Raw genomic sequence first — 21,250 nt, 5'->3', positions numbered from 1 at the left:
CAGGTAACTCTTTGAAAGCCAAGAGCTTCACAACATCTGCACAACAGGGAGAAGGGTTAACTACAGAATGAGGCATAGCTACAGAATTATGGGGAAGCAACCTGGATTAGACTTTTCCTGCATTAGGCTTAATTATACGGCCAGGGAGCTGGTTTGACATTCGCTGTCAGGGCTCATCTAGTAACAGCATTTTGGCAGCTCATTTACATGAGATAGACTGTCACGCTGTAAAGAGGGAGCATTGCTATCAGCACATTAAAGAAAAAGCAAATGGGACAATCTGCAACTTTAACATCCTATTGCTTCCCTATTTTCTCTTCTATCTATCCCTGTCATTTGGTGAATAATTGGATTAGTCCAGATGAAAGTACTGAGGAGAACTGGCTGGGAGGAGTTGCAGAGCCTGACAGTGTGATGGAGCTGAATTAGCATCAGCAGTGATACAGCCATTAATCCAGACTGCTTCCACAATCGTGCTCTTGTGACTGTGCATGTTAATTCATCTGCCCTGCACTGTCAAGTCCAAAAGCTTCTTTGATGTCATTAGCACTCATCCTTTAAACAAAATAAAACTTAAAAAAAAACGTTACATTTAATCATGAGCTGCTTGTCATCAAATTTTAAGAAGAGTCCTAACGGTGCGAGGCTTCCTTCTTTAAGTAACTTGAGTCCTCATGAACAGCTTTTACATGATTCCCGTTGCATGAGGGAGACCAAAGTATTCGGGAGGAAAGCACATTGTTAAAATATTGTTGATGGCTGTGGGTTGGGATTCCAACAAGGCCAGTGCCAGGGACAGGTTGTATTTGACAAGCCTGGTCAGGCAAGTTTCCAATCTCTACCCTGCTCAGTGGAAAGCGCTGGGTAACGGACACACTTCCTTGATGGGAAGCAGGGGGTGAAAAAAAAACCACTCAACAACAACCTGCCTTTGTATAGCGCCTTTATAATATAGTTAAGAACATCCTGAGGCATTTTTCAGGAATGCTATCAGACAGCACATAAAGAGATTTTGGGACAGACAATGAAAAGCTTGGTCGAAGAAGTATATTTTACAGAATTTCTTAAAGAAGTGAGTGATGTGGGGAGGCGGAGATGTTTATGGAAGGAATTCCAGAGCTGAAGGCATCAAATGCTGAAGGCACAGGCGCCAGTTGTGGAGTCATTAAAATCAGGGATGCACGAGATCTACTCTCAAAACATCGCTTTGATGCAGAAAATAAGTGGAAGGGGCCGTACAACACAAATATTCAAATAGTCGTTTGGTAGTACAGAACTTGAGTATTGCTGAAAAAAGAGACGTGCTATCCAAGCACATGAGCAAGGGAGAGGCCTCATCCTGCGTGAGACATAGCCAGAGTGAGTGTGGGTATTGGAAATTTGGTGCACAGTGGGAATTTGGTGCAGAGGGGAAGAGGTACTCTTTGCATTTTTTCTTTGCTTCTTAAATCTTCAGAGAGTGGTCTTGCCCTGCTGCAGCAGAAGAGGCTACAAGGAAGAGAAATGACTGATAAGTAGTGGGTAAGGTCGGGTATGTATTTACTACTTTTATCACTTATAGTTTAAGGTCTTTTTGTGGTTTATACTTTGTATATTCTGTAGTAACGAGGATCAGGAAAGGAGAGCCCTAGAGTAATTGATTTAAAAGGTTTAATTTAAAGACAGGAGAGCTCGAAGCCGTGGTGTGCTCCTCGTGTTCCATGTGGGAAGCCAGGAACATTTCCAGTGCCCAGGACAAGCATGTGTGCAGGAAGTGTGTCCAGCTGCAGCTCCTGGAAGCTTGGGTTTCAGAGCTGGAACAGCGGCTAAGGACACTGTGGAGCATCTGCGAGTCTGAGAGCAATGTAGATAGTATGTTTAGAGAGGTGGTCACACTGCAGCTGAAGGGACTTGAGGAAGGAAGGGAATGGGTGACCACCAGGCAGTCTAAGACAAACAAGCAGGTAGTTCAGGAGTCCCCTGGGGTCCCGCTCGCAAAGCGATATTCCATTTTGGAGGCTGATGAGGGCGCTGGTTCCTCCAGGGAGTGCAGACAGAGCCAAGCTTCTGGCACCACAAACAGCCTGTCTGTACAGGAGGGGAGGAAGAGCAATAGTAATAGGGGATTCTATAGTTAAGGGAAAAGATAGGTGCTACTGTGGCCATCAATGTGAATCCAGGATGGTGTGTTGCCTCCCTGGTGCCAGGATCCGGGATGTCACTGAACGGCTGCAGGGCATCCTGAAGGGGAAGGGTGATAAGGCAGAGGTTATGGTACATGTTGGTACCAATGACATAGGTAGAAAGAGGGATGAGGTCTTGCATCAGGAATTCAGGGAGTTAGGCAGTAGACTGAAAAGCAGGACCTCTCAGGTTGTAATCTCTGGATTACTCAAACTGCCACGTGCTAGCAAGAACAGAAATAGGAGGATAACACAGATGAATACGTGGCTTAAGAGTTGGTGCAGGAGGGAGGGTTTTAGATTCCTGGATCACTGGGACCATTTCTGAGGAAGGTGGGACCTGTACAAGCGGGACAGTCCACATCTGAACCAGAGCGGGACTAACATCCTTGCGGGCAGGTTTGCTAGTGCTGTTGGGAGGAGGTTAAACTTATTCGGCAGGGGGAGGGGAGACAATGTTAGAAGAATAGGGACACATCATAATACAGTAAAACAATCAAGTCAGAGGGAGTACAGCTGCATTAAGTGTCAGGGGAATAAGGCAAGGCTGGATAGCCTCTACTTTAATGCCAGGAGTATTATAGGTAAAACGGATGAGTTAAGGTGAGGATTGACACGAGGAATTGTGATATAGTAGCCATCACGGAGATGTGGTTGAGGGAGGGGCAGGATTGGCAGCTTAACATTCCGGGATACAGAATCTTCAGGCGAGACAGGGGAGGGGGTAAAAGAGGAGGAGGCATTGCATTATTAGTAAAGGGGTCAGTTACCACTGCAGTAAGGAGAGATGATATCTTGGAGGGGGCATCAAATGAAGCTTTGTGGGTAGAGCTTAGGAATAAAAAAGGGGCAGCCACATTGTTAGGTGTTTATTATAGACCCCCAGATAGTCAACGGGAAATTGAGGAGCAAATATGTGCACAATTCGCAGAGGTGTGTAAAAACAATAATAGGGTAATTATATTAGGTGATTTCAACTTTCCGAACATCAATTGGGATAAACATAGTGTTAAGGGCTTGATGGAGTGGATTTCTTGAAATGTGTACAGGCGAACATTTTAGGTCAATATGTAGAGGGTCCAACAAGGGATGGCGCAGTGCTGGACCTAATTCTGGGGAACGAAGGCAGATAGGTGGCTGAGGTGGTGGTGGGGGAGCATTTTAGTGATAGCGACCACAACATGGTACAGTTTAAGTTTGTTATGGATAAGAAATCGACAAGTTGCAAAAAAATGTTTTGGATTGGAGGGGGGTGGGGTGGAGAGAGAGAGTGGATTTTCGTAAAATGAGACACGATCTGGCCAAGGTAGACTGGGAACAGCTACTTGTGGGGAAATCTACAGAGGAGCAGTGGGGGGTGTTCAAAAAGGAAATGGGGAGGGTACAGGCTCAACATGGAAGGATAGGAAGGAGCAACAAGCCCAGAGAACCATGGATGAACAGAGATATTCAGGATATGATGAGAAGGAAAAGAGAGGCTTTTACCAGGCACAAGGAGAGCAAATCAGCTGAGGCATTAGTGGAGTACAGAAAGTGCAGGGTGGAGCTTAAGAAAGTAATTAGCAGAGCAAAGAGGGATATGAGAAAGCACTGGCAGGTAAAAGTAGGGAAAATCCTGAGATATTCTATAAGTATATCAATGGGAAGAGGATAACCAGGGAAAGAGTAGGGCCCATTAGGGACCAAGGGGGCAATCTATGGGTGGAGCCAGAGGACATTGGTAGAATGTTGAACGAATACTTCACATTCATCTTCACCCAAGAGAATGAGGATGAAGGTATCAAACTCAGGGAGAGAAACTGTGACGTTCTTGAGCAAATTGACATAGGGAGTGACAAGGTATTGGAGGTGTTGGCAGGCTTAAAAGTGGACAAATCTCCAGGTCTCGATGATTTGTGTCCCAGACTGCTGAGAGAGGAAAGGGAGAAGATCGCAGGGGCTCTGACTCAAATTTTTAATTCCTCTCTGGCCACGGGGGAGGTGCCAGAGGACTGGAGAACAGCTACTGTAGTTCTGCTCTTTGAGAAGGGTTGTAGAGATAAGCCAGGGAACTACAGACCAATGAGTCTCACATCAGTGGTAGGGAAGCTATTGGAGAAAATTCTGAAGGAGGGAATCCATCTCCATTTGGAGAGGCAAGGTTTGATTAGGGATCGTCAGCATGGATTTGTCAGAGGGAGGTCATGCCTAACAAATTTGATTGAATTTTTTGAGGACATGATCAGGTGTGTAGATGAGGGTAGTGCAATTGATGTCGTTTATATGGATTTCAGCAAAGCCTTTGACAAGGTCCCACATGGGAGACTTATAAAGAAGGCAAATGCACATGGGATACAGGGTAATTTGATAAGGTGGATTCAAAATTGGCTTAGTTGTAGGAGACAGAGGGTGATGACAGAAGGATGCTTTAGTGACTGGTAGCCCGTGTCCAGTGGCATACCACAGGGATCAGTGCTGGGTCCCCTATTATTCGTCATTTATATAAACAACATAGTTGACTATGTGGGGGGTAGGATTAGTAAGTTTGCGGATGACACAAAGATTGAGGTTGAGTGTCTTGGGCTACAGGAAGATGTAGACAGGATGGTCAAATGAGCAGATAAGTGGCAGATGGATTTTAACCCTGAAAAGGAAGGAGTAATTTGACAAGGAAGTATTCAATGAATGGCATGACGCTAAGAAATTCTGAGGAACAAAGGGACCTTGGTGTGTGTGCCCATAGACCTCTGTAGGCAGAGGGGTATGTTAGTGGGTGGTGAAATAGGCATTTGGGACACTTGCCTTTATCAATCGAGGCATAGATTACAAAAATAGGGAGGTCATGTTGGAGTTGTATAGAACCTTGGTGAGGCCACAGCTGGAGTACTGTTGCAGTTCTGATCACCACATTATAGGAAGGATGTGATTGCGCTGGAGTGGGTGCAGAGGAGATTCACCAGAATGTTGCCTGGGATGAAACATCTGAGTTATGAGGAGAGGTTGGATAGACTTGGGTTGTTTTCGTTGGAGCAGAGAAGACTGAGGGGTGACCTGATCGAGGTGTACAAGATTGAGGGGCATGGACAGGGAGCAGCTGTTCCCCTTAGTTGAAGGGTCAGTCAGACACACAAGTTCAAGGTGAGGGGCAGGAGGTTTAGGGGGGATGTGAGGAAAACCTTTTTTACCCAGAGGGTGGTGCCGGTCTGGAATGCACTGACTGGTAGGGTGATGGAGGCGGGATGCCTCACATCCTTTAAAAAGTACCTGGGTGAGCATTTGGCACATCCTAACATTCAAGGCTATGGGCCAAGTGCTGGTAAATGGGATTAGGTAGGTAAGTCAGGGGTTTCTCACATATCCGTGTAGACTCGATGGGCCGAAGGGCTTCTTCTGCCCTGTGTGATTCTGTGATCTTGTCTTGCTCTCATCAAAATAATTTGCAAAAATACCAAATATAAAGGGAACAACAATTTATACTGCATGAGAAGAAAGTGCTGATTGTTTGGCAAGTGGACTCTTGCATTACCTTTGAGAATGCTTCAGTTAACTGATGACAGTTAATTGCCAAAATTTGTTTCAATTCAAAGCAGGTAGGTTGCCTGTGATTGATCAAGGCATTACCCTGGGGAACTGGCTGTCGCCAATTTTGTTTAGTTGAAAAGGCGCAAAGTGTGTACATGTTCTTTCTCTCTGTCAGGTGTATTAACGTGTGTAGCTTCTAGTGTGCCTAAATGCGCCACGCTGCCAAGCCCGACTGATAGTCGTTTGTTTAGCAAATGTTGTCCAATTATGAAATCACATTTAATGTTGGGCACTATGTTTTAAGTTTTGCATGCGTGGGCTGGTTAGATACGGTCAGTGCCTTGCCTGTTGCGAACAGCTCAAGTGACATGTTGTTTGATCTGCCAGTCTTTGGGCTTACCTACCTAGCATGACACCGGCACTGAAATTCATATGCTGCATTACTCATTTGTGTGATTTTCCCTTTACATTTGGCATTCTTGTGGATTGTCCTGATGGGTGCATGACGAAAAGCTTCGACAACATGTGTATTTTGTCAGCAATGCATAAATATCCCTTTGCCTTCTAAGCCAAGGAACGAAGCATAGCATGGAGTGATGGGTGGGGGTGTACGAGTAGGACAATCACTGTAAAATATGGAAGTCTCTTAGCATGAACTGACAAGCAGGCTAGGGTGTTGTGCAGATGAAGGACATGATCAGTAGCCTTGTGGAAACACTGTGCTTTGCTGTTGGCTGCAGTACTGTTAGGAAGGCCAATGAGAACAAGGAGTGGCTGCTAACTATAGCTGGAATCCACAAGGTGTTGTTTCTCTCTCACGACTTCCTTATAAAACAACAAATTATTTAACAGCGCCAGGCTCAGTGCAGAGAGCAGCAACATGTTGGTCTTGGCACTCATTACTGTTCTTTGTCCACACAAAGAAGTCTACAAATAGCATGGCTAGCTGCATGGTACAAATATTCATTGCTGTTATCCTGCCAAAGATTATAAAGACACAAAAGCAAAATAATGGAATGTGAAACATTTCCTCTGTAATGTCCTCTAGATGAGAAGGTCGAAAGACCGGAGGAGAATAGCTCCAAATTACCAACTCCTCCTCGAATACTTTTCTGGTCTTGCTGAGGCCCACACAGAGACCATTAAAATAACATTTGTCTTTTGGAGCACATACATTTAGCACGAGCTCAGCGTGTTCCATCTCATTCATGACAAATACTTAAAACTTTGTGCAACATTTGAGGATTTCCTTAAACTAAAACTTCAATGTTGTGCAACGGGAGGAGCAAATCACACTGCCTATCTTGAACTGACAGGTTACAATAATGGACCGTAATGCGAACAAGAGTATTATCTGATCACCGAGAATGCATTAGGGGTTACTGTATAATCTCTGTGCTCTAATAACTGTATAAAGTGCTCGACATTTATTCACACAATCCATGGCATCGTCTGAACCCCTCTTTTGTATCGTGAAACACTCTCACCTATTTTAACACTCGGCCCCGGTGCCTGGCCTCAACACTCGGCCCCGGTGCCTGGCCTCAACACTCGGCCCCGGTGCCTGGCCTCAACACTCGGCCCCGGTGCCTGGCCTCAACAGTCAATCCTTACTTACTTGGGGATATACTTGCATTGGAAACAGTTCAGAGAAGGTTCTCCAGGCTGATTCCTGGGATGAAGGAGTTGTCTTATATGGTTGAGCAGGTTGGGCATATACTCATTGGAGTTTAGAAGAACGAGGGGTGATATTATTGAAATATAGGATTCTGAGGGGGCTTGACATGGTAAATGCTGAGAGAATGTTTCTCCACATTGGGGAATCTAGAACCATGGGCACAGTTTAAAAATAAGGGGTCTCCCAATTAAGATGGGAGGCATTTCCTCTATCAGAGGGTTGTTAGTTTTTGGAATTCTCTATCCCAGAGAGCAGTGGAGGCTGGGTCACTGAATATATTCAAGGCTGAGTTGGACAGATTTTTGATCGACAAGGGAATTAGAGATTATGGGGGACAAGGAGGAAAGTGGAATTAAGGTGAAATTTTTGTAAGTCTAAAATATGGAACGCTTCACGAATTTGCGTGTCATCCTTGCGCAGGGGCCATGCTAATCTTCTCTGTATCGTTCCAATTTTAGTATATGTGCTGCCGAAGCTAGGAATTAAGGACACAACTAGATCAGCAATGATATCAAATAGCGGAGCAGGTGTTGTAGGCCAAGTGGCCTAGCCCTGCTCCTACTTATGATCTTATGTGTCTCACCATAATATTCAATTCAAGCACCTCCACTCAACACTCAATCCCAGTGCCTCATCTGAATACTCAGTCCCAGTGCCTGGCCACAACACTCAAACCTAGTGCTTTCCCTCAGCATTCACATTTAACTCTTCAGTCTGCAATACCTCTCATAGATTATTCGTGTTTTCTCATTAGCAGTTGGTATTAGGGAAAGTATTATTAAATTAACATTTAGAATTAATCACCAGGAAATGTTAGATTTAGCAATGCCTTTTTATTTAACTGGCACATAAATTTGAATGATTGGATTTTCATTCTTTTGTATAATTCACTTCTCATGTCATGGCTTGCTGAGAGAAAATGGTGTTGATTCACCTCTGTCTCTGAGCTTAAAATAACAATGGTGAAAAGATTTTCTAGTCACTCTGCTGCCCAGATCATCAATGCAACAAACTTTGCTTTCTAAATCCAGTAGCTTAGTATCCCAAGCCTGCTCGTGGTTTTAATATTCTCTAAGCCTTTTGCTTCTGCCAGAATGAAAGCGAAAACGGGGAGTAAAAGAAAAAGTGAGCTCTGAACAACCACCAAATGCTTTTCCATCTTAAATCTATCCCAGATGGCTTCTCGCTGACTGTTTTTGTTCCATTTATGGAACGACATGTAGAACCACTTCCGGGTCACGACACCAAGGTATCAGCCCGTTAAAAATAGATTGGGGGGGGGGGTAGAATTCTTAATCTTTCTTAACATCTTATGTAAACACCTCCTGGGTGAACAAATGCATCAGATATGGGTGCAAGTGACTTTTTAAACTTTGGAAAGGATTTTAATCCATTAAGGAGATTATGGCTGCTAGGTCATGCAAATAAAATAACTGGTACTGAGAAATGACTACATGCCCTCATGAGTACTGCCTACATAAACAATTTTTGTCATGCAGGTACTAATCTGAGGAGTATGTGTCCCCACACATCCTCTCCCCACTAATCTGTCTCCATTTAGAAGTCACTGGAATTGTGTCATCTGCAACGGCTCAGAAGGGCAGTTTAACAACCCAATTAAATAAAGCAAACATTAACCTTATTCCTGTTGTGTTGCCTGCTGTACTCAATAGATAAGTGAGTAAATGCATGAGAAAATGTTTACACCTAGGCTTAAATAATAATAATAAAAGCAGCAATTCAGTATCTGGTAAGCCAATAACAATAACCCTAGCCAAAGTGGCAAGCTTGAGAACACTTAGTAGCGAAGGTGGGTCCTGAGCTCAAACTAAGCCTGACCCCAACACTCGAACGCAGCCTCAATTTTGAAGATGGGATGAATCTAAAGATTCTTATCAAATGAAAAGTTGTTGCATGAAGTTAGCAGTCAAACCCAATCAGTCAGGAGGATGTTAACCCACTTCCCTGACACCACCCCCACTCCCTCCTCAAACCCCACCAAAGTTTTCCTTCCCTTCTCTCCTGAGCCCTGCTTTTTGGCGTAATGTTCCTCCAATGCCCAGACCAAAAGACCTCTTTTATCCAAGTAGGTATCAGCAAGCTCATCTATCATGAAGGACATCACAGCTGAGCCCAACACAGTTCTCGCCTGACATCCACACATGTGCCCTTTCCAGCACAGCTGGGGCACCCAGGCAGTGGGTAACAAAAGCACTGACAAGGTGGACTTCTCTCATCCTTTCTACTGTACATAATGTACTGTACTGAAATATGAACATATATCAATGACGGACAGGTAAAGACCCTCTAAGTCCATCCAGCCTGGTTCACACAATTGCAATACCTTCTTTTTCTCAACATAGACACTCCCCACCTCTCTCCAAACCATGCGATCTCCTGAGAGAGCAAAAAAATAATCCGGGCCAGTTTAGGAGAAAAAGTCTAGGAAGACTGGACATTTCGGCATTTGAATACATCCAACACAATCGACCAAAAGCAGTGCTTATTCAGTCAGAGTTGGAAAAGAACATCAGTCAACTCCGTATCCTATAACAGGACTACATTTTCATTCTAGTGCAGGATATTTTAGTGTGTAGTTAAAACTGCAATTACAAAGCATTTTCAAATTATATCTCCTTCAGCTGTTTTATCTGGATGCTTAGCTGATTTCCAACCAACCCTTTAGTGAATTTAATTACTTGCCTGTTTTCATCCAGTGACTTTGCCGTGATTATTACCTCGTCACCTGAAAATGTTTAATTCTTCTCTACACCAACCAGTTCTAATCCTACTTGATTCTACCATCAGCAATATTAGACAGGCAAAGGCCCCTGCTAAATATCTTCAGGAGACAAATATACATTGACTGACAAGTACACAATCACCTACACATCCAAATGGTTCTGTACGATGGGGCATCTCTGGCATTTAAGAATCATAATGAAGAAAAGACCTCGTCAGTCGGGGTGTCGGTGGCCGACAGCAGAGCAAATGCCCCTCATAGCAGGGAAATGTGTTCTTTACTGCATCTCAAACACATATATCTCTTGGATCAATTAACGTCACATCATGCCAAGTTTGTCTTGCAAAACACTGTCCTGCCAAGTAACAAAGATGCAATCCAACACAAGCTTTCAAACTATTTAACAGAGAACATTATTTCCAGTGCTTGATTTGTTCAACTGTTAGAAGTCTGGAACTGATACAAAAGTGTGAAAGAGGAGACTGGGTGGTGCAGCGTGTTAGTTAGTGCGCTATCCTTTCATCTAGGGACCTTGTCTTAAGTCCAGTCCACGGGCTGTGGCAAAGTTTCCTTTCTCTTCCAGCTGCATAAGGGCCTGAGACTAAAATGAGCGTAGGACAGTCCTGACTGTGCTATCAAAAAGCACAATGTAAACTGAACTGCCACTCTAGAGCCACTGTAGGCTGTAGCTAAACTAATTTAAAATCTTGCACAGAGGAACTTACATGCCCCACCCGATCTTCACAGGGATGACTGATGTGAAACATGGAAATAGTATAGCAGGGATAATAGAAGTTGAAATCAAGGCACTTGTAGGGACACAGATGAGGGAGCTTCTTTTTTTAAATCTAACAATTACTGCTCCTCACATGGTGCATAAAGTCCTGACATTGGATGCATAACACGGAAACATATTATGTTTCCCAGCAGAGGCATTCCTCACTTTGCTAAAAAAGGGACTCAATCAAATATTGCATGTGTGGGGGCGATAAAGGGGTGGTCAATAAAAAAAAAAGGCCAAATAACTTCCAGCAAGCTCCACAGACTGCCCCCTTCCCATTTTGTTTTTTTCAGAGGCAGTAGGAGCCTTTTGAAACGTTGCTTTATCACCAGTGAAATAATGAGACTGCTATGCAGCTATCTGCCAGCACCTGCACATAGCCAGGAGGACAAACCCAAACAAACTTGCCAAATATTTGTTTTCAGCAGATCAAGACCAAAACAACAGGTCCCTCTGTGCAATGAGTGTAGAAGGATGTTGGGCGGGGTATATCGGCTTTTATACCTTGCTCAGCCACAGTAGTGGCTAATTTTCACCCATGCAGTTTAGGATTTCCCATTTTTCCACAAAGGAAAACAGAAATTCATTTTTTTAAACACACACACACACACACACACACATTCAGAGAGACAGACAGACGCACACTCACAGACAGACACACGCACACACAGACTCGCACACACTCACAGCCAGACACACACACAGACACACACTGAGCACTCTCCTTGAAACAAAAATAAACCCATTCTACCCAAAGGTGGAATTTACTAAGACACCTCTGCCTAGAAAGAGCAGAGTGGCTCCAATAACAAAGAAAGCAATGGATTAGTCACGCAGATGGAGCTGATACTCACCTCTGAAGCACAGACTTAAAAACTAGGGTCTCCACAACTTAACACATCCCTGAAGCCATTAGATTTCTACCTATCTACCAGTGGATTTCTCACTCTTTCCATGTCTGTTGGCTTATAAAGGATGTTATTTTTGGTGCTGTGTACACTGATGAAATTTTGGGCAGGGTTTCTGAGCTGCCAGCCAGCGTGCTGGTTTTGTCAGCATCTTTCTGCCCCTGAGATATTTTTGGGAAGGCCGGGTTGGGGGTGGAACGGCTACCCATGGCAAGTGGCAGGTACCAATTCAGGTAATTAATTTCTCCTTATGCAATCAAACTGGAGAGGGGGGGTGCACCCAACACAGTGACTGAAGCACGGCCAGTGAGAGGAGATGACCTGCAGGCGGGAGATGGGAGTGGGGATGGGACAGGGCTGCTTCATCCCCCTAGGGACACCCCATCCCAGACCCATCATGGGCTGTCGGGCCATAGTTGCACCCACATTTGATCAACTGGTCGTGGTGCGGCAGCTGTGCCCATTTTTAAAACAAATTGTTTTTTTTTTTAACCTGGCCTTCAGAGGACATCTTCATTTTGAGGGCACCCTTCCCTCTCTTTCTCTCGGCAGGCATCGGCAGCTCTCACCTTGGACAGTGAGGCCACTGACGTGTCATTGCTGGAGGGCCTCCTATAGGTCCTCCAGCCTTCGGTGCCCACCCGTCAGCCTTAAATGAAAGGCGAGCGGGCCCTATGGGAACTCACTGGCCAGCTCGCCGTAAATCGCATAGGGTGACCATTTCTGTTGGTGTGGGGTCAGGACCTACATTTGATCCCAACGCTGGGATCCTGACCCCAGATGGAAAATCCAGTCCATCCTTTCCTATGGGTAACTAGGAATAATTTCATCCTCTCATCCCTCCTCCTCCAGCACCCGTCAAGAACAGGGCATGGGGAGGGAGGTGTAAAGCAGAGGCAGCATCCTGCCCTCCTGCTTGCCACCACACTTATGCCAGCTGCTATTTTAAGTCGCAGATTCCAGGGGTTGAAACGTTGAGGCCCTCATTGTGTAACCTGCCTGTTTCAAGGCATACAGCTCCTTTAAGCCAAGCTAAAGGTTGTTTTCGATGTTGCAGCTGGCTGGGTACAAGACATCCTGTCGACATTGACCCACTTAAGAAATTTTCTTTATACCTCCTCCCATTACACAGGGCATGGCAGCAAATGCCACTTGGCTTTCCGCTGAGTGCGTATATTTTGGACTTTTGGAACTGCCAGTGAATATTATGACTGTGCTCATTAAAAGCAGCCCATCTGTGTGTCCACTGTACCATACAGCAGTGTTTTGCATATGTTTTGTGCACAGAGGAACGTCCTGCAAACATTAACATGCTCCCGGGAACCCCGGGGCTGATTTCAACTTCAGAAACTATCAGCAGGAGCATTGCAAGTACTGTCATTCTATTGCTAACAGCCAAGCAAATTGCAACACGTTGCGTAGATGCATAACGATAGAAACGTTTTAGCATCTGTAACATTAAATTAAAATGCCAACAAAAGTGTCCAGTGCATTTTTAATGTGCTGGAATGTGGAAATTCCTGTTTCCCAGCTGAATGTCTGACCCCCATTTCTTAAGTCACTACCTTGTCTCTCATGCTAACTGGTCCAAAGACAAGGTGGAGGGCGAGGCTAAAGGAGAATGTTGGGGAAATCTATGCTTTCGCTTAATCAAAATAGTGCAACAGCTGTCATGGATAATACTAAGGGTTTAAGGATATAGTTATAAACAGGCTAACAGATGAAGTCTGTATTCACTGATGGTGGGTGGGGTTTACACAGAACAGCTCCAAATTATGAAAGGGGTTGAGATTAAATAATGAAAGATTATTTCCACAGTTTGTAGCAAGGGGAATAATTTCAATACTAAGAATAGATAAAAAAGAATCAGGTCTAAAAATCCCTCCACTGCCATTGTGGCCTCCTTCAACTCTCCTCTTCCAGGTATCAGGCCCTTCAAAAGCTTTGGTGACCATGATCACCATGATCATGCTTGGCAAAGTACTGCACTGGTTTGCCTTAGCCTTCTGCATTTAGGCTGACCAGGAAACTCTCCCACTCTTACTGCCTGCCATCAGGTGTATTGGAAAGATTTGCAGGCTGATAATCAATCTACTTGGCCAGATTATCAATGCACCTTCGGGCTTGGCCTAAATAGCCAAGTGGTTATGGTACTGGGCTTGTAACCCCAAGATCAAGAGTTCAAATCTCACAATGGCAAACTATGAAACAATGCAACTTCATCTGAAACAGATGGAAACGGGTTTGTACTCGAAAGATTTACATGGTCATCAAGTCCCAGAATAGGACTTGAACACAGAGCTTCTGGCCCAGAGGTAGGGACACTACCCACTGTGCCATGACCTCCTTCCTCCAGCCCTTTGGAAAAATTCCACTGGGGCAGGAAGAAAAACAGGCAGCAGTGGGTTGGCTATTGACTACAGTGGAAGGGGAAACTGGGGCATGGTGTAGAAATGAGCAGCCCATCTGCTACCTTCCATTTTGCGCCCGTAGCGGCATTCAGTCTTAGTATCATTTCTTTAATCCTCCAACCTTCCAGCTCTGATCTGCTGCATATGCTCCTGTCCTTCCACTTTACCACTACTTTAGAGCCTTCAACTCTCTTGACCTGGCACTCCAATTCCTCCTGTAAACGCCTTTGCCTTTGCTACATAGCTTCTCACCTTCAAAAGCCCCCTTGAAACCTTACTCCTCAACCATGAGTTCAGTCACTTCCTCTTAATGTCTCTCCTGGTTCTGATTGGGTCTGTCATTCCCAAACCTTTGAGAGATTGTTCTTAAAAGCAGGTTTTCAGGAGAAAGATGAGTGGCAATTGGGGAAACTAGAAACATATTATAGGGTGCAGGAAAAAGCAGGGAAATGGCTTCCTTCTGCACTGAAATTTTAGTAAAACTGACTTCATAGGACTACAGAAATAACAGCTAGATAACAAATGGAAATGTAAACAAAACACCTTTGAGCTTCGGGGCATACAGAATTCTGTGGTAGAACAGAGGCTTTCAAATAGATAATAGGTGCAAACAGTGACAGAGTGAATCAGTGGGTGTGGATTGAAGACAGACATCAGTCTAAAGGACTCTACTCTCAATTCTCTATCTGCCCACACCTACTAAACAGTCAGTTTATATATATATGTGACCAATATTTAGCATGACCTGGGACAGAAGGCAATGCCAAATTTACAACTCCTAATCTTAAGTACTTTACTGACATTCAGTGCTTATTTACCTTCAATCCGCTTTAACGCCGAAAGGCAGCTTTCCCGACTGGGAAAGACAAATGGGTTGCTACAGGTCCGAATGGTGTCACACTCACACTTCCCATTGACTATGTTGCAGCCTGTTGCTAGGTTCTCATTGCAGGGCTCAAGTCCAAGGAGTTGGTCGTCTTCCCAGCTCTCATCTGAAAGAAAAGTATTTTCAGAACATGGCCAGGATCAAAATAAGTCTACAATTTACATGTTGCTGTAAACTGTGCTTAAGTATCAAAGAAGTCACAATCTTGGCACTAGTTTAGATACTGATTAATGGAATTGCTCCCAAATACTTGTTTATATATGACATATGTGGGGTCCTCTCTAACACTCAATAACTAATCGCTTTCCACATGATTCGCCTTCAAAGTTTTAAAAACAATCTTTCTTTAAGCATTCAAATTTAGTCAATGCTTTAAAGGGGAATATCAGAGTGGTACGGAGACAATAAATAAAAGCACTGCAACACCCCATGTATGTCCTACAACACTGAAGTTTTGAATAGCACAGTGCCTTTAAAAGTACTGAGCATTTAAAGGCTCCCACCACCATCCCACAATAATGATGGCGGAAGATATTATTTTAGAGGTGTGATACAGATGTGATTATGGACACCAGAGTGATGTCGGTGGTTAGCTTCAAGTTATTCACAATTCTTGTGTGCACACACCCGCAATTTTACTTTCACTTTACTCATTCTGAATATTCTTCAGTTAACAAACAGCATATGAAATCATGGCAGGTCCAGATTTAAAAAGAAAACAGAAAGGATCTTTTCTCTTCCCGCATTGCGGGTCACATTTAGACATCTGACCTGGAACTTTTCTGCACACACAAACAAATGATATGGTAAAAATATTTGATAAAATAGTACAAGTTACACTATATTTTGCATTTGTTTATGCCCATTTTTTCCCATTTTCTCCTCTCCAGTATCTGCTGACTCATGTTATGCTACAGTTCCACAGGTAGCAGGAGTTCTGCAGTACCGCCCCCAAGTGTCCATTCTACATGTGTGAGCTTAGACCACGAGGTGCCGACAGGCTACAGATGCACTGTGGCTGTGCCAGATCATGTCCTTGTCTGACTAGCGCCTTCCAGCTCACTGGACTTGTGGCAGGAGCTCACACCCCATCCATCTCCAGAACTGTTTTCTCCCTCCTCTTGTCCAATCTGAAGGAACCCTTATTCCTCCTCTGCCTGAGACCAGCTATTTCAGTGCACACTAGAGAATGATCAGGGGTTTCCATGATGTATATCATTCAGCATCACGCCACCCCCTAAATTTACCCACCAAGGTCACTAGGGGAGCTTTTTAATAACTATCCTGTGTAATCACTTAAACCTGACTGATGGCTTTCCCTTATCAATTATAAAGTTCCTTCTTGCATTTCATGGAGATAACACAATGGAAATCTATGACATAGCAAGAAATAAAAGAAAACGTTTCATATGGATAACAAAGCAAAAATTTGGGTTTAAAATACTGGATAAAGGAGGAAATAGCACCAAAGAATCACAGTGATTATACAAGTGGAGGTTATTTGAACCACAGTTCTTGAAGTGGGTCTACCTGCTTTAGTCCCATTTCGAGCTTTTTTCTCCCCATCCTTTTATGTTCTTCTTTTTCAAATATTTATCCAATTCATTTTAAATGGTGCTGCAGCCTCTGCCTTGATAGCCACTTGTGGTAAAGTCTTAAGGTATCCCTCTGTGTGCAATGACTTCATCCAGCTTGCCCTCCATTCTAGTGACATTAGCACATCGTGGTTCCCAAGTCCCAGGAAGCACCAAATACAACGTTAGTTCTTGTAATCAACATGTTTATTCCCCTTGTTGGCCCTTCGATCTTAACCAGCAACCTATATATGCTCTTCGTAGCCCTTCTCAGCAGTCTAAGCATGGAGGAGGTCACGAGCTGGGACAATAGGCTGCTGGTCTTGCAGTTAACATACTGTCAGCTCACATACTCTATTAGTCAATATAATACACAGCACTTACTAATTTTTCAAAAAAAAACTTCGAGGTGCTATTGTCACGAATGAATATTGTGGAAAAACATATCCGTGAAATTTACCCATTTTACAGTACTTTGATAAAAACAAAAAAACTGCGGATGCTGGAAATCCAAAACAAAAACAGAATTACCTGGAAAAACTCAGCAGGTCTGGCAGCATCGGCGGAGAAGAAAAGAGTTGACGTTTCGAGTCCTCATGACCCTTCGACAGAACTGTCGAAGGGTCACGAGGACTCGAAACGTCAACTCTTTTCTTCTCCGCCGATGCTGCCAGACCTGCTGAGTTTTTCCAGGTAATTCTGTTTTTGTTACAGTACTTTGAGTTTCTTTTAATTTAAAGTGGAGTATAAATATAGTGCATAGTAATAAATCCATCAGTGATCACATTATCCCATTTGCACTGTGGCCTATATCTCAATTATCAGATAATTCTCCTAGGCTATTAGGTTTGTAAGATTTATAACACAATTTCCCTCTTTCCAGGTCAATGTTCTGCTCTTCTCTTGTACAGGCATCGACTCTTAATTAGGGTAAGTTTTCACAGACCCAAGTTGCCCTCCGGTACCTTATCAACCTCCTCTTGTCAATGTTCTTCCCTTGTACAAGCACTTACTCCTACTAGACCATGGGTTCCCTTTGGTACCTCAGTCCAGTGGTCAGCATCCTATGTCAGTCTTGTGTGACTGGAGGTAGCATCTTGGCTAAGCCTCATCCTATCAGTTTTCCAGCTGAGATCACTGGACACTGATTAAGTCAAATATCCCTGATTTGCCCTTAACTAACTCTTGTTAGTTACAAGAACTAACATTATATTTGGTGCCTCCTGGAACTTGGGAACCCCAATGCACTGATGTCACTAGAATGGAGGGGAAGCTGCACACAGAGGGACACTGTAACACTTTACCACCGACCAAGGCAGAGGCTGTAGTGCCATTTAAAAAGAACTGGGTAAATATTTGAAAAGGAGGAATATAAAAGGATGGGGAGAAAAAAGCTGGGAAATGGGATTAAAGCAGGTAGCCCCACTTGAAAAACTGTGGTTCAAATATCTTCCATCTGTATAATTATTGCGATTCTTTGATGCTATTTCCACTTTTCCACTATTTTAAACCCAAATTACATCTACCACAGCATCCTTACTCCCTCACCAGCTGAAACCATCTAATCATGATCTTGACTAAGGCCTGGGCTCAGCTGCTTACTAGTTAAACTTGCTGAGGCATTCAGAAGCCTGAAATAACACCTTTAACCAACATTCCCCTGTAAACTTCTGCTTCAGAATTTCACACCAGAATTAGACATATCAAAATCTTGCTTTGTTTAAAAGTTAGGAAGTTCAGGTCATGGGTTTGGGGTGTGCTGGAGCTGCTCTCTTTTGTGTCATCCTAAGTGCTCAACTCTTGTTTTGCTATATCATGTGCTTTGGGGTTGGAACTGAGCCCAAAGAGGTCCCAGTGGTACAGTTAAGGAAATCCTTGGGATATAAAGGAGAGAGGGTGGAGAGCTCTAAACTTTCAGAATAAGAAAGGGAAAAAAAAAATGCTGACATTCCTGCTGCCCAGGAATTTGGAAGAAAGCTCTGGAGGCCAAAAGTTAAGTTACCTTTACAAAACAAACATATTTCTCACGCATGCTGTGTACCTGGTTTCCAACACTCCTTTCCACCCCTCCCTCCCTCCTCACAGCCTGAAACATAGGAACATGGGACTTAGGAGCAGGAGGATGCCATTCAGCCCCTCAAGCCTGTTCCACCATTTGATAAGACCATGGCTGATCTGATTCTGCACCCCCCACCCCCCCTCCAAAACCACCCAAAGCCTTTGACTCTCTCCCCAATCAAAGGTCTCAGAAACAAAGTTAGGTGATTGGTAACTGCGGCAGTAGCCGGACAAACAAATAAAGAAACGATCGACTTAAGTTCCTGGAGAAGAGATTTTGAATTCAGCTATTGTTTTGTTTGCTCCATCGTGAGAATTTATTTTCCAAGACTCATTGCTGCCGCCTGTCTTTCAAGGCTGGAAGCTCAAGACAGCTTCTTGCTTGCAAGTTTCTGCACTTGAAAATTAATAGGAAGAATTAACGGGGGCGGGGTGGGGAGCGTTAGAGGTTTGAAAAGTATTTCGCGAGATTTTTTTTTTAAATATAACTACTGTCCTCTTGAGAGGGCTGCAATATTTGTTCTACTTTTAAAAACTCTGCTGACTGAATGAAATCAGGTCGGTCCGGTTCGCGCTGGAGCCAAATTTGCAGAAGGCGAAGTGTTTCCAACATCTTTAAAAAATTGGATGACATTTATGTTTTTAATCCTCTTGCCAATTTGATTCTATGAAGCTTCCAAAACAAAAAAAAATAAAATAGACCCTGCACATCAAATCACACCCCCCCCCCCCCCCCATCTTATCTACAAACACAGGTACAGCTCTGGTGAAAACTAAACCAAGTACGTGATCGGATTGAGAGCATGAGGTTTCCGATGCCAATTCCAATATATAAGATAGCCTAGTGTAGTAAGTGGGCAAGGTGTTTCACCCCAACCACTATATTAAGCCAATCTTCTTAAACTAATGGATAACCATTATCAGATGCTCCACATCTGTAACGGTGCATTCTCCCTTTTAAATGACAGGAGTGAGCTACACCGAGGGAATAGGTGAAAGTTGCAGCGAAAAGTTCCTCTGGTGTGCTTGTTTGTTTGTTTGTGCGCGTGCGGCTGTTGTGTCCTAAACAGACAGAAAGAAGCGTTGCCTTCGACATCGACAGCTCACAGTGTCTCGCAGCTCAGCTTCCTGGAGGCAAGAAGAGCGGTGTGGCTTCCAAATCTTAGGAGCCGATCCGTAATCAGACATAGCAAACATTCCTGTCAACCCCCCGCCCCCCCCCCCCCCCCCCCGCTTCTCAACAGCCCACAGTCAAAGGCAGGGCTCCCAGCACCGAATCCAAAAACAGCAAGGCATCTGTTGGCAAGCGAAAAAAAAATGGATCGCCTGTACATTCTAACAGATCACAGCCTCACACAGCTGGGGATGTACTATTATATATTTTATATATATATATATATATATATAAATTTTAAAAAATAGCGAATCCAATGCTATGCAAGTCATCACGCCAATGCAAAAAAAAAACCCACAACCACGCAGTTAACATACAGATCCGAGCCACGATCCAATACAATACAAAATCTAAAACCCAGCAAAGCCCCAGAAAGGTGCATTGCTTTTTGGAAAATACAGCAGGGCAAAATGTTGCTTCCAATGCCTGGGGGCGAGATTATATAAATGTAATTATATATATATATATACACACACACACACACACACACAGAGATATAAAGAAAAAACGTCGCTTTCCCCTCCCACTGAAATGTGCAAACTGCAACTGGAGTTAACTTCACTCTCGGGTCCAAGTTACAGCACACGCATGCCATCGCGCCATGTTACTAAAACTCCGCGCTTTGAGCTCAAGCTACCTTCGCAAAGCCCGACTTGGTAGCCGGTGATGGAGTCGCCGTGGAAAGGGGGTCTGATCACACACCGGAGGCCGCGGTCGCAAGTCCCGTACAGACCGTACACCCCGCCGCAGCTCTCGTTCTTCTGCTTGGCGCAAGTGGAGCAGCAGCCGCAGAAGTCCATCACGATACTCCCGGGGCAGTTCCTGGGTTCCTCGCATTTGGATGCATCGCACGGTAAACACACCAGAGCCCGGCCGCCCTGAGCCAATAACTGAAGAAGATGCAGGACTGCCAACAACTTGGCAGCCAGGTACATCCCTGAAGGGAACATTTTCCGCACCCGCTGTTTTTCTTTTTTTTTAAAAAAAAGGGACAAAACAACTTTTCTCCCCCCCCACCCCCCCCCAAAAAAAACTTAAAATCACGGCGAAAGTTTCAAAGATTAAAAACTCTTCTCCTCTTGGACGATCACTTCAGAGGATGCCACTCCGACACAAGACAGGGACATGCAGAGAGAGACAGGAGGGGGTGGTGGAGTGGTGGAGTGGGGGGGGGGGGAAGAAAGGGAAAACAAGAGAATCAAGAATTTCTTTTCCTTTTTGCCTTCACCCCCCTCCCCTCAAAAAATCAAAATAAAAAGTTTCTGTCTGGGTGAAAGACTTCAAGAAAGTTGTCCAGGCTTTCTTAATTTTCTCTACTTCAACACAATCCCCCCCCCCCCCCCACACACCACCACCACCCTCCCGCCCCCCTCC

At 44.2% G+C, this 21,250-nt stretch overlaps 1 protein-coding gene and 1 pseudogene across 3 annotated transcripts in view; both read right to left on the bottom strand.

Annotated features, from left to right (window-relative positions):
* Positions 1-20,871, bottom strand: part of crim1 (cysteine rich transmembrane BMP regulator 1 (chordin-like)) — a 212,504-nt gene extending 191,633 nt beyond the window's left edge. For all 3 annotated transcript variants that reach the window (XM_041215149.1, XM_041215158.1, XM_041215167.1), the window contains exons 1-2: positions 20,514-20,871; positions 15,003-15,176 (exon numbers count right to left, since the gene is read on the bottom strand). In XM_041215149.1, coding sequence (XP_041071083.1) covers positions 15,003-15,176; positions 20,514-20,826 — 487 coding nt within the window. In that variant the 5' untranslated portion in view covers positions 20,827-20,871. The remainder of the gene's footprint in view (positions 1-15,002; positions 15,177-20,513) is intronic.
* On the bottom strand, positions 7,717-7,831 carry LOC121275502 (annotated as a pseudogene).
* Positions 20,872-21,250: the final 379 nt, after the last annotated feature.

Source organism: Carcharodon carcharias, chromosome 2 (genome assembly GCF_017639515.1).
Source record: "Carcharodon carcharias isolate sCarCar2 chromosome 2, sCarCar2.pri, whole genome shotgun sequence".
Lineage (NCBI taxonomy): Eukaryota > Metazoa > Chordata > Chondrichthyes > Lamniformes > Lamnidae > Carcharodon > Carcharodon carcharias.
Note: the sequence above shows the minus strand (reverse complement) of the source record. Positions and strands in the feature narration are given on the sequence as shown.